This window comes from Uranotaenia lowii, chromosome 2 (genome assembly GCF_029784155.1).
Source record: "Uranotaenia lowii strain MFRU-FL chromosome 2, ASM2978415v1, whole genome shotgun sequence".
In the NCBI taxonomy this organism is placed as follows: domain Eukaryota; kingdom Metazoa; phylum Arthropoda; class Insecta; order Diptera; family Culicidae; genus Uranotaenia; species Uranotaenia lowii.
The window spans coordinates 355,743,594-355,758,336 of NC_073692.1; the positions used below are offsets into that span (position 1 = coordinate 355,743,594).

At 37.5% G+C, this 14,743-nt stretch overlaps 1 protein-coding gene across 1 annotated transcript in view; it reads right to left on the minus strand.

The window, feature by feature from the left end:
• Positions 1 to 569: 569 nt before the first annotated feature.
• LOC129746220 (zinc finger protein ZFP2-like) overlaps positions 570 to 14,743 on the minus strand; it is a 65,158-nt gene continuing 50,984 nt past the window's right edge. Inside the window, exon 5 of the mRNA XM_055739781.1 lies at positions 570 to 1,060. Within this exon, the coding sequence (XP_055595756.1) occupies positions 697 to 1,060 (364 nt within the window). The 3' untranslated portion in view covers positions 570 to 696. The remainder of the gene's footprint in view (positions 1,061 to 14,743) is intronic.

The window sequence follows — 14,743 nt, forward strand, 5'->3', positions numbered from 1 at the left end:
TACATAATATTGAAAATTATATCAGTGCTGTGGTAAACAAATGTAGCATCTAACCCCGCTGTTGCATGATGCCTCGTTGGACGGTATTTTATAAATCATCCAAAATCATTTGAAAAATTTGACAATTATGTTGTTGTATAAATTATTAATATAAATATTCGGCCGAATACTTAGCTCAACTATTCGATTAGTATTAACTATTAACCTTCTCTCCTTAAAGGTTATCATAGGAAAATTAATCAGTTAATGTGAGCAAAAATAGTGTCCACACTAGTGATGTTTCCGTATCGAATGTTCTGATAGGTAGGTATCTAGATATCGTGTCTGCTCTGAGACACGTTCAACTGTCTTCAGAACTATGCAACCTGAAGGACATACTTTCAACATTGTTGTAACACCTTCAAGAAGACCTAATCTTAATCAATTCCAGGATTGTCATCGAACAGCTTCTTCCCTCGGTCTCGAGATAAGAAACTTTATCGTTCTCAATTCTTCCTTCCGGTAAACAGCAAGCAACCAAACGACACCTCTCAACAAGACAAGATTTATTTATTTTCACAAAACTCTTCAACTATTTTCTAAGAAATCAAATCTCACTATTGTGCATGTAAATCGTATGATAATCGAAATGTAATCATAACATCACCCTTCTAGGTGGGCCACATCTTATCAGCCGGCTTTCTTCTTCTAGTCAGTTCAACTAAGACCGTCCGGCCTAGCGATATCGTCTTCTTCATCAGCATCGGCAAAGGTGCTTCCTTTACTGTTACTTTGCTGCTGTCTTAGAAGGACGATGGTCTTCTTGGTCGTCTTGGAGTTTTTGCTTCCGGTCTTTAACACTTCCTCCACTTCCGGGCTGTCGTCCTTCTTCCGTTCGTGTCTCCTGCGATGCTTCGAGAGTGCATTGGATTGCACAAAAGTTTTCTGGCACACGTCGCACTTGTGTGGCCTCAGCCCCGAATGAATTAGCACGTGTCGGTAGAGGTCGTACTTCTCCTTGAAAGCTTTGCCACAGGTGTCGCAGATGTATGGGCGCTCGTTTGTGTGAGTCTTCTGATGTCTGCAAGGAAGAAGAGAGAAGAATATGGTTGAAACATAATCATTGCAGATGTGGTTTTGTTTGTGGGGCAGTCGTTCCTTCTAAGATGTTCATTAGAAAGGGTCGAATGTGGTGTTTCAAAGCATACACGATTTTGGGATGCTTGTAAGCCTCGTTATATTTAAGCATATTTAGGTGGCTAGCTATTTGCCTTAGCTCTACCAAGTTATTCCGTTTTGTAAGTTTACAAATTATTTCTTGTTTTTGAATATTTAACTAAATTGCTATTTTTCCTCAATTTTTATAATTTTATAATTTAATTAAGACGTATGTTTCAAACTGGATGTCTACTGTGTCTTCTTTATTATACTTCCAAGTTCTAAGGAAACATAAAAATTTTGACTGACATCTGACGTATACTTCAAACAAAATTATTTAAAAAATCTTGCTAATTGAAATTCAAGGCTACATAAGCAGAAAAGTGAATCATAAATAGTAAAATGAGAATTCATCGAAATCCACTGAAAAAAAAACTTTGAAAAAGTGTAATTTAGGACTTTGAAGAGTAAAAAATTGGAGAAAACTTAAAAACAGTTTAAACTCTGAAAAAAAAAACTCATACAGTCGATCCTGGATGAGCGAGAACTGGATTAGAGAGAAACCTTTAAAACCACCAGACCTCTAAAATAAAATTATCAGAATTTTTTTAGCACGCATCCGGGCCGGACAAATCCGGGGGTTTTTTTAAATCTAAAAACTGGACGAAATCCGGGCAAAATCCGAGCAAATTTCGTCAAAATTCAGAAATTACTCTATAAATAAAGAAAAATCAGATTTTTCCATCAAAACTCATCAGCAGATTTTAAATCGTATTTAAGGCTTCCAAAAACCTTTTCATGATTGATTTTATAAAACTTGTGAAAAAAAATCGTTCTGGAAACATAAATAACAAATTTTTGCAACACAATATGTTTTTTTTTGGATTTGGCAAATAAAGTGAATAAATCAGGGAGAAATCCGGGCTTATTTCAATGAAATCCGAACAACCGGGTACACCACACTTTTCCCAAATTTTGTATTAAATATCCGGGCATAAAAACAAGATAGAACCTGGATACGCTTAGGTAACTAGAGAAAATCCCACTAACGTACTTAAGTTTTGAAAACTGAAAAGAAGTCATTCAGATAAATTTTCCATATATACACTGCTGGCCAAGAGTTTGGGCTCATCCTTTCAAAAACAAATCTCAGCCATCTTATGACATATTTTAATTTTTTAGATCCCATTCGAAAGATCGTGAGCCAAAAGTTTGCATGTTTTTGACAAAAAAGTTATGGGCAAAAAGTTGAGGCATATGTTCAGTTTATATTACCTAAACTTAGCTTAAATTTGAGACATTGAGATATTTTCCAAAAACTGCTCTTAAAATTCAAACCCGATCATCTCAGGATGGGATGGTCCAAATTTCAAAATTCGAGTTGTATTCGAATCCTTTTTTCATACTTATCAAAACACATTTGTTAAATTTTGTGTATTCTGTGTATTTTATGTATCTATATTGGAACTCACTCGAGGAACTTCGAGTTGGTGCATCTTTTTTCAAAAAAAATTACTGGATTATTATCAGTTACATATCAAGTTGTTGCTTTTCTGTACCACATTTATGCATTTATGTGTTCCTGCCTCTCTAAAAAAGAGAGCCTGGATAAGTGAGAGTCATTTTTAAGCGAGAAAAAAGTTCAGTCCCTTGGACTCTCGCTTATCCACGTTCGACTGTATATTAAAATGAATTTCTGTCTATTTATCTGCCGTTCCCTATAGACTCGAAAACCAAATTTTGGAACCAAATTTGGTATGTGAGGGAATTTGAATACGAGAAATGTTTCTTTAATAAATTGAAGCGCCTTCTTTCATTCAAGTGGGAGCTATATAGGTGGAAGGAGGGCTTCCATGCAAGTTTATTGCATAATTCGAGAATTGATCGCGCAAATGAAACCAAATTTGGCATCAAAGGGTATTTGAGAACGAGAAATATGTCTATGAATAGCAAAGCAGCAAACATTTTTGTAGCTACATATATTCCTTTGCTATTTTCATATAGGGGGAAGTGTTCCTAAATGCGCATGTTGGGTAATAGGCGCATACAGCCGATTGACGATATGGTTAGAGATTCATGATATCTAATAAGTGCATTTTGAGGGAAATACGCTTTTGACACATGGCATGAAAAAATTAAATTTTTATATAAAGTCGAGAAAATTTAATAATTCAAACAAGATTTTTGTCAGTTTTGTTATAATATATTGAACTTTAATTATTGTGCGTACAGGTTCTGTGAACAACAATTTTAATGGTTTTTCTTTCTTATTCATCTGGAAATCGGAAATTCAACAAATTGAAGCTTCCCAGCAAACATTTTTGTAGGTATATTCTCAACAAACTTTGCTATACGCTTCATATACATTATAAAATCATCTTATATAACTTGAAAAAACAGCATTTACGTACTTAAGTGGAGGGTATATACATACATATTTTTAACTTCTGGCTTATGCGATAAGTGTTGTAAAAATTGGACGATATACAACACCTTTTACCGTTCATCCTGACAGTATGCGAGAGAGCGCAAGTTTTGCTCTCAATGATGCAAACCGTTGCCAGCGATAATATTTGCTGCTTCTCTCATTGGACAGTCTAACCAAATGGACCCTCTGATTTTTAGAAATCTGGTTGCACTGCTAATCGCAGAGAGAACAACAAGGTTGTTTTCTCACTTGAAACCCGCACGCGGAAGACAAATTTGCAAACATGGCGCAATTTTGTTATATACGAGTCGGTAGACTTTAACTAACCATTTTTACGATCATTTACTTGGTTTGGTAGGAATTACGATTCGCATTAACATTGTTAACGAGTTGAGCTGACATTTCTAATGCGATGTTATGTTTGCTGGGTTTTGGCAAAGTTGTAGATGATAAGATATTGGAATAAGAGACAGGTTCTGAATGCCCATATCAAGGCAGGTTAAATGCATATATCATGAAAAATAGATTAGTCTTATAAATTTTTTACTTTCAATCATTTAAACATCAAATCTACGCTAAAATCACGATCTTTCAGCGAAAAAAGAAGAACTTCATACTGATCCGATAAAAATACAAAATGAACAAAATATAACCATGAAATATGGCCATATGGCATACTTAACTATGTTTCATGCAAAAGAACTAGTGATGTAAAAAATTTCACCAAAATTTCAGCCTTGACGTATGCTTAACACCCGTTTCTACCATTTTCAATTAAATAATATCAAAATATTGCAAGTGTAAATGAAATATAGCTTAAAACATAAATATGCGCATTTAGCCCGCCGGTTTCGGAAATCGGCTATTTTGACTTCTTTTATTATAAAATTATTTTCACAAAAACTGTAAGAGATTTTAACAGAAAAATTGCTCTTACGTATAGAAAACAGATGTCCGCTCATGTGCATATAGTTTTCAGACTCCTATCTATTGAAATTTGGGAGAAAATGAGTGCTTTCCTTAATATGCGCATATAGCCTGCCTCTCCCATACGTTCCAAAAACATTATGAAAAGATCGTATATAAGTTACAAAAACAGTTTTTACCTACCAAAGTGGAGGCAACGTACATATGTACATGAATTTCACTAGATTCTAACGGGCAATATTCGACACCTTATTCGTACGTATCGGAAGAATACAAGAGAGCGTAAGATTTTGCTCTCAATGCCACGTTTCCAGTGACAGACACTATTTTAGATTTTCTGATTGGACAATATGATTCAACCCCCCTCTATTTTTAGCCATTTGTCTGGTTGCCTATCTGTTTGCACTTGCAGAGAAATCAAGACGATAGATTTCTCACTTGATGCTCGCGCGGGAGAAAAAATGAGCAAAATCATTTAAAAATTTTCAAACATGCCGGACTTTCTATCAAATCCGATTAAAACCGATATCAGACGACCGTTAAAACGATCGTTTCACTATTCAGTTGGAATTGCGATTCGCAATTCCGTTGTTCACGACTTGAGCTGGGAAGTGTTCACCTTTCATCCAATGTAGAGATAGGGACCCGATCAAGAGAGCATATCCAAATTACTACTCAAACCCATCTCTATGAGATATTTTTATCTTATTCAGATATAACTTTGATATCAAAATCTTCATTATAGTTGTTTCGAATCGAGGTTCGAATCTCCTGGCTGCCCCGAAACTTTTCACGAGTTGTGCAAGTTTGAGACAATACATGAAAGTTTGAGTGCAAGGCAGGAGACAAACAACCTTGCATACAGGTACTTGAGTGCAAAGCAAACAATGCATGAAACCTTGTATAGAAGACTCATATTTTTGTCCTTTTGCTGCTCAATATCCTATCAGATTGAGTTATAATCTTGATACATAGCTTTCAAAGGGTGATATAATTTAGTTATTCTTACATGGATTCTTTTGCATAACTCGAGAACTTACCTTACAAATGGAACCAAATTTGGAATAGAATGGTATGGTTATAGGAGAAATATTTTCATTTGAAACAATTCCTTTCTTGCAGTAGTATGTTAGGACTAGTAATATAGAAAGGAAGGAGGGGAGCTTCCATGTATATTTTTTGCGTAATCCGAGAATTTATATAACAAGTAAACAAAATTTTACATGGAAAATCATTTGGGTATGGATCTATGATTATTTGATACACCACCCCCTTTCAGTGAGTAAGTACAAGGGAAGAGGGAGCCGGGATCAATACAATTTTGTTAGCATAAGTTCTCAACTGAGCAGGGTTGTACATGCATTTAAAAAAAAAATCTTTATCAGCTCTCTGGCTGGTAAACGGTGGATAATGTGCAACACGAGACCCCATTGTGGTCATATCACCTCTTATTCACAACTCCTATCTCTACCTCCCCGTGGTACCGGCTGGGATGCGAGTAACCTAAGCGGAGATCGGGTACCCAACCCCGGTGGATGCTTTGGTCGCATGCAGACTGAGAAGGTGGCCGCACGCGTCTGTTTCCCAGGTCAGGGGCGGCGTGCAACAACAACCGAGCGTCTGTTCTCCAGGTCAGGGGCGGCTCAAACAGCGTCTGTCTCGCAGCGAGCGGCTGAATTTATGAAATGCGGCTCCCGCCAGCTAAGTCCAAGATGGCAGCCCCATCGCGGGATAGGGACTTTAGGCTAACAACCTATTGCTCCCGATTCAGAAATTGTTACGGAATCCGAAAGAAATGACCGACCTGGAACTTTGGCGACGACTTTTAGCATGAAAACACGGACACGAATTGGAACTTGGAACGTTTCCACCCTTGCCCAACAAGGCAAACTGGAACAACTTGCTAGAGAGGCTAGCCGCCTCAAGCTTAAAATTCTGGGACTGAGCGAAGTCCGTTGGCCTAATACTGGAGAACACAAGACACAATCCGGGCAAGTTTTGCTTTACTCTGGCATACGAGGAGAACATGCTACTCGGGAACGAGGAGTTGGTTTCCTGTTAAGCCCGCAGGCCTACGCGGCCCTCATTAGACGGAAACCGATAAACGAAAGAATAATCGTAGCCAGATTTAGAACACGGGTTAGAAACCTTACAATGGTCCAGTGTTATGCGCCAACTGACGTTGCCGACTTGCAGGAGAAAGAGCAATTTTACAGTCAACTGAACAGCGTGGTAGAGAAAATTCCGAAGGCTGACAATCAAATCCATTTGGGCGACTTCAACGCAAAGATTGGCTCCGAAAATCAGGACCTTGAGCGCATCATGGGGCGCCATGGCCTAGGACAGATGAGCGAAAACGGAGAGCTGTTTGTAGAATTTTGTGGCAACAACAACATGGTGATCGGTGGATCGCTCTTCCCCCATCGACCAGCACATAAGGTCACTTGGGTATCCCGAGATGGCCGAACAGAAAATCAAATTGACCACATCTGCATCAGCCGAAAATGGAGAAGGAGCCTTCTTATTTAAGAAGATAAATCACCGTGAATTTTTTTTATGAAATTAATTTGCGGCTTTATCGGTGAGGGTTAAAGAGTTGAAATGAAAGACGGAGAGAAAATCAGAAGAAAATTCTAAGGTGGTGAAAAGAGCGAAGAGCATTCTAAGGTGGTGAAAAGAGCGAAGAGCATTTGAAATAGAAGCTTGACCACATACTAAATTCTTTGTCCCGCACCAATTAACTGTATTGAAGAAGTAGTACCCAATAGAGAAGGCACTACGTTTTTCGATACAGTTAATTATGGATGGTTCGACCGCCATGTGAATGCACATGTGTCGAACGGACAAAAAATTTAGCATGTGGTTGCTCTGTTAAGTCTTCTATTGTGAGATATCGTTCGATCGATGGCTAGGTAGATTTCTTATTTTCGTTTTGTGCGCAAGTTCCAACTGGATTGAGTTGTCGCCTAACTATTTTCGATTATTTGAACGATGTTTTGTAATTGAGTTAATTGGTGCGGGACAAAGAATTTAGTATGTGGTCAAGCTTCTATTTCAAATGCTCTTCGATCTTTTCACCACCTTAGAATTTTCTTCTGATTTTCTATCCGTCTTTCATTTCAACTCTTTAACCCTCACCGATAAAGCCGCAAATTAATTTCATAGAAGGAGCCTTCTTGATGTCCGCAACAAACGAAGCGCAGACATTGCATCTGACCATCACCTCGTCCTTGGCGAGATACGACTGAGAGTTGCGCGTGTACAACGGCGCGAGGAGAAAGTCGGGTGTCGGTACGACGTCCGTCGGTTGGAGAATCCAGAGGTGAAAACGGCATACGTTGAACAGCTAGAATCCCGAGCCTCGGAGCTGCCGGCAGACGGAACAGTCGAAGAACAGTGGTATGGAATCAAGAATGCCTTTATCACGACGAGCCATGGTACTCTCGGTAAAGTTCGTGGAAGAAGAAGTGAATAGATGTCGGATGAAACTTGGAGGATGGTCGATGATCGGAGAAAGGCGAAAGTCGGAATTGAGCAGGCATGTACCGGGTCAGCCAAATCAGCCGCCCGCTTACGATATGCGGAGCTAGAAAAGGCAGTTAAACGAGCTTGTAGACGAGGCAAGAGAGCCTGGACAAACTCCCTAGCCGAAGAGGGAGAAAGAGCCGCCGCCAATGGAGATATCCGATTACTTTATGACATTTCTCGCCGTCTCAGTGGTGCAAGGACTAATGCAAGAATGCCGCTGAAAGACCGAGCAGGTCAGTTATTGACCGATCGAACAGATCAGCTCAAACGATGGACTGAGCACTTCGAACAATTCTTCCGAATCACGAATAGCGATGGCCAACAGAATCCGCAGCTCGAAGCGCCAACAGCAAGTCGCATAAATGGCGTCAACTCGGAAGCGCCCTCGCTGGTTGAAATAGAAGCGACAATCAAAAACATGAAATCCAACAAAGCACCTGGGATCGATTGCATCCCTGCTGAAAAGCTGAAAGCCGACCCTGCCCTGTCAGCACAAATGTTGCATCGTCTTTTCGCTGATATCTGGGATACTGCAACATTCCCGGCCGATTGGATGCAGGGTATCCTCGTAAAGGTCCCGAAGAAAGGAGACCTGACAGAGTGCGGTAACTGGCGAGGCATAACGTTGATCTGTACAACCCTTAAAGTACTCTGTAAAGTGATCCTGAACAGGATCCAGGAGAAAATCGACGCTACACTCCGACGGCAACAAGCTGGATTCCGATCCGGACGATCATGTGTGGACCACATCACAACACTACGAATCATACTGGAACGTTGATTTCAAAAAAGCATTCGACCGACTTAACCATGAAAACATCTGGGTGGCTCTAAGGCGACGAGGAGTCCCAGAGAAACTAGTCCATCTCATCGAAATACAATACGAGGCATTTTCGTGCAAGGTCTTCAACGACGGTGTCTTGTCCGAACCAATCCCGGTAACTGCTGGAGTGAGACAAGGATGTATCTTATCACCGCTACTTTTTCGCATGGTAATGGATGAGATTCTGACTGGATCGATCGACTGTGCACAGAACCGAGGATTGCCGTGGAATCCTTCAACAATGGAGCAACTGAACGACCTTGACTTGGCTGACGATATTGTTTTGCTCGCCCAAACACAACCGGATATGCAGAGCCTCACCGAAAGTTCAAAGGCAGCAGGTCTCAAAGTCAATGTCGGAAAGACCAAGTCGATGTAGATCAACACAGGAAATCCCTCCAGTTTCATGGTAGCTGGGCAACAAGTTGAGAAAGTGGAGTGCTTCCAGTATCTTGGTAGCCAGATTACGCCTGATGGTGGTGCCAGGAAAGACATCGAAACCCGGATCAGAAAGTCCCCATTTGCGTTTGCGAGTCTCCGAAACATCTGGCGGTCACGCCAGATCTCTCTACGAACGAAAATCCGAATCTTCAACTCAAACGTCAAATCGGTATTGCAGTACGGGTGCGAAACTTGGTGCACATATGCGGTGATGACGCGAAAACTGCAAGTATTTGTAAACCGCTGCCTGCGGAATATCATCCGCGCTTGGTGGCCTGGCAACTGGATCTCAAATGAGGAACTACATCGCCGGTGTCAAAGGGCGCTAGAAATCGAGATTCGGGAACGTAAGTGGAGATTTTTTTTTTTTTGTTTCGATTATAGTCGTTTTACCATCTTTATGGCATTCGCGACTCTATCAACGTTGCAGTTGGCGAATCGTTATTGAAAAACTTATCCGGTACAACTGTGTTCGATGTTTACTCTTGGGCTCGAACTCACGGACATCGGCTCAGGAAGCAACAGACTTGCCAACTGAGCTATATCACAAGCCCGTAAGTGGAGATGGATTGGGCACACGCTGCGGAAAGATGAAAACGAGATTTGCAGAGAGGCGCTAGATTTGAATTCAGAAGGACATCGAAGAAGAGGCAGACCCAGAAACTTGGCGGCGAAGCCTAGCCGCTGAAATCCGAACTGTCGACGAGAATCTTGACTGGGACCAGGTGAAGACGCTGGATCCAGATCGTCAACAGTTGAGGTCTTTTACCACGGCCCTATGCACCGGAGGATCGGCGCGGGATCATTAAGTAAGTAAGTAGTAGTGTGTTAGGATTGGTAATATAGAAAGGAAGGAGGGGAGCTTCTATGTATATTTTTTGCGTAATACGAGAATTTATATAACAAGTAGACAAAATTTTACATGGAAAATCATTTGGGTATGGATCTATAATTATTTAATACACCACCCCCTTTCAGTGAGTAAGTACATGGGAAGAGGGAGCTGGGGTCAATACAATTTTGTTAGCATAAGTTCTCAACTGAGCAGGGTTGTACATGGATTTAATAAAAAAATCTTTATCAGCTCTCTGAAAAATCTTTTTTTTCTGTATTGAAAATTTAACCTTTTTTTCATGGTGTGTGTTTATTTTTTGCAAAATATATAAGTTGAAAAAGTATTCTCGACATTTTCAGTAAATCATTTTTCAAAAATTTGTCAATCTTGTGTTAATTTATTCGCGTAGAAGTTTTTGATTCCCATTTTTTCATGAACCGAATCGAATCTAGATTCTAAATTTTATTTATTTCAAGTAAGTTTTATTTATGTACTAGCTGACCCGGTGTGCTTTGCTCCACCTTCCAAAATTCAATAAAATTTGTTCAAATAATTAAAATTCAGTTTTATAGCCTAGACAGCGTTTCAAACCAAATTTCAACATAATTTTGAAGCGAATGCTTTTAAAAATTAGAATCACCTGAAGTTTCCAACTACAGTTCAAAGATGTTAAAACAATGTTTTCTTAAAATTGATTTCTAGATTCGTTTTTCAAGATCTGAAAACTTTACTCTGTTTTTGGAAGCTTCAAAAAGTTCATAATGATGTCAAAATGTATGTTTTAATGGTATAAACATTCAGTCCTTTCACCCTTACAATGCAAGAAGTGCTAATTTTAAATCATTTTTTGTATCTAAATGACGCAACATTTCACTTTATTTGTCTCATAAGTTTTCAAATTATGCCAAATATGATATGAATAAAGATCTTCTTTCAAACTCTACCCAGAAATAAGGAAGGGTCTCATATTTTCCGTATGCAAACAACCTCTCTTCCTTTTGCACGATAAATTCTCGATTCATGCTAACAAACTTGTATGGAAGGCCTGATAAGTTTTCAAGCTATTCAACGCAATTTATATGGAACTCCCTTTGTTCCTCCCATCTTAACACTGCAATGCAGACAGGTTTGTAGCACTCATAAAAACATATCTCGTACCCAAATATCTTCTCATGTTAAAATTATGTTAATAATGTTTTTGCCATATACTAAATTTGTAGACATGACACATTACAACTTGAAGTAACGCCAAACATCATTTGGCGACTTTTTCACTGCAAATTTCTATACTTTTTTACTTGTTTAAGCAATAAGCGTTAATTAAAATTCATATGGATAAGCTGTAACCCAATGAATCAAGGAAAAGAATGGTTTTTGAAAAGTGAAAAAAATGTATTGAAATTTTATTATTCAACTGAATCACAGCAATTATGAGGGTCCTTTTAAAGATTTCAACCAACTGACCTTATCTTTTCATTAACAATCTATTGAAAAGTAGATTTTTAAAAATTGAATGGATCGAGTAAAAAATCTGTTCATGCTTCGATGGTGGTATGAATTTTTTCAAGAAACTCGTGCAAAAACCACAAAGAAGCATAAAATGTAGATTTTTGCGCCGAGAAGCTTAACAGTTATCAAAGTTTCTTTTGCTTCTATTTTTTAATTTAAATCTTTATTACAATTCAGATATCCCGGGCAAGTGCAAACGGATTTTACCATAGTTGAACTTTTATAAATCTAAGAAAAAAATTGAAATCTTTGAAGCAAATCAATTTTTGTTTTTCGTATAGCTAAATCAGTTTTCAACAAACTCTTGTTGAACGTAAAATAAGTATACAAACATGTTGACAAAAAGACATTTCTAAGCTAACATTTGTCTCGTTTATTGAGGCAAGTGAAAACACAATGCTTTTTCGAACTTATTTGTAGATGCGAAACATAGTGTAAGGCTTTTAAAAGAATTTAATCCATTCTCCTGTTTGTTTTATCAAATTCTATTGATAAATCTGAAGTTTTTTTGCAGTATAAGTTTATGTATGATTAGCTCAACAATTTGTAGATCAAGAAATGATTTTTTTTTGTATACGTTGAACGTTGTGATTTTTTTCAACTAAAAACTACTTATTCCGGAAAATGCATATTCTCACCTTTTTTTTATGAAAAAGGGGTTTATTTTATTGATAACTTCCACTTATGCTTGCAAAAAATCAAAAAGTTCTCTGCATTCGGACTTTGATAACATCAATCCTCTATTTAAAAGGACAGGCTCTTGTTAAGCTCAGTGTCTGTTCATTTTCATTGGATTTTGTTATTGTTCTTGTTAAGAACATGTTCAAAAAATGTTTTCGATCTATTTCTGTTGAAAACATCTTATTATTTTTTTTTTTCGATATGCACAACCCAAGTAACAATTTGGGTTTTTTAAAGCACTTCAGTATAACTATGAGTTTAAGCTATAAAACCACGTTCGGATATGTTAGAATCTATAAAACTCCAATACAACGTTTAGTAGCACAAAAAGGCCCTTCTGCAGTAGGTTCTGTAGAGCAAATTATAGAACGTTGGCAAGCCAACTCAATTTCTTAAGTTCTGTATGAATTTAGCTTATAAAACCTATTTATCATATTATTTTCATTTACAAATAACTCTGCTTCGGAAATTGGTTTTCAGAAATAATTTTTAAAACAAATGAATCTCATCCAAATCAAGTATAAAATAAACAAATCAGAAAGCTAAAATTTGTTTGTCATGAATCTCAATCTGAATTTTCGTTACTTGGTTAAAATTAACTTGCGCTTTTAAGCTTACCGCAAATATGTAATAAAAAATTACGAACAAATAACGGGCCTACAGTAAACTGCTATTTTAAGCAATGAAAAACCGATAAAATAGATATAAAAGTTTTAATTTTCGGGTAAAATTTTCTTTTGTAGTTGTTCAAATTTTTTATTTTAAATTATTTCAGCCATCAGTGTACCGAGCTTTTATAGAGCAAGAATAATATGAGGATTACTTTCGAAAATAGAAAACAGTCGTTCAAGAATATCCCATTATTTACCATAAAAAAGGCGATAATATACTGTAGGATACAGATGAGACAGAACAGTAAAAAAAAAGTTCAGTGATTCTGAACATGCAGAATCAAATGACGAACAAGTAAAATGAGATAATCGGAAAACGGACTACTTCGATTGTAGACCATTTTCCGCTAAATGCGCGGACAAATTGCCTATAAAAAGAACGGCGCCTGAACGTAAAGGGCATTCTTGATTCGGATTTTATGGTGCAAGCATCACTAGCCAAGAGAAGACGGCAAAAGAAGGCGAGAAAACTCCTGAGTTTACGACATACCGTCAAACGGGGCATCATGCAACAGCGGGGTTCGATGCAACATTTAGATAACACTACATTAAATTAATTTTTAATTTAATGTATTGTTATAAAGTTATCTTTTAATGATCACAAAATGATGATGACATAATTTCTCACATTTTAAGCTAGTTTTCTTAAGTTTTTCATTTTTATGTAAAATTTGAAAAATCGAGCAATAAATGTACAAATTTTAACATTTTTTGATGCCGAAAAAAACTTTACCCAGTATGACAGATTGGCTTGATAATATTACCTACAAACTTTTTACTGGTTTCCTCATGTTATGCCAACATTGTTGGTGTAAAAATATTTTTCGAACAATCACCCATTTTTTTTAAATAAATATTTTTAAAATTCCGTTAGGTGTCTGGGGTTAAATGCAACAAAATGCAAATCAAAGAAATACCTTGTAAATCTTGTTTCCATGTGTTGGAATATGAATGTTTTGCATCACGCGTTTGTAAACATTGACATTTCATTCATCCAAACATTTATTTTAATGATTTCAGCATTTAGAATTTTTCGTAGTATTATTTAACCCCTAAATGTATGCAGCATCTTCATTTTCAGAAAAAATGTGAAAATTAGTTATTACAGACCCAAACACTACTGCAATTGGTGTTGTCATGCGTAATGATCTTTTAGGCATCGCGAATAGCACTTCCATCTGTACCGTTGAGCCGTCAACACGTACGCCGGAGCATCGTATCGTTGCTGTGTACCTGCAGGAACATTTTTACATTATTTATTTTTTCCTTACCTGTTTTTCCATCAGCACTTTTCAGTGCTAAAATTATTTTCATTTTCTTTTATTCACATTTTCTCTTTTCTTTCCAGCATGGGGAAGTCATCGGCCGGCTCAAGAGCTGGTAGAAAGCGAATTGCCGAAACTAATTCAGGTCCATCGCCCAAAAAAGTTGAAATTTCCAATTCATTCGATGTCCTTCATAACATCGGTGATGAGGAAATATTCATATTTAATTCTGATAAGAGTACTAAGAAACCTTCTTCTTCTTATACTCTTAAAAACGAAAAGGTTCCACCAATTACGGTCACGATTCCTGACTTCAATGCCTTTCGAAAAGAAATCGTCACTTCCGTCAAGGATGTGAAGATTTCTTTTCACATCGGTCGAAGAGGAACCGCTCGTATTTTGGCGGAATCTTTTAATGATTTTCAAAAAAATTTAAATTATTTGAATAATAAAAAACATCAATTTTTTACTTACGACACTAGAAGTGATCGTCCTTTT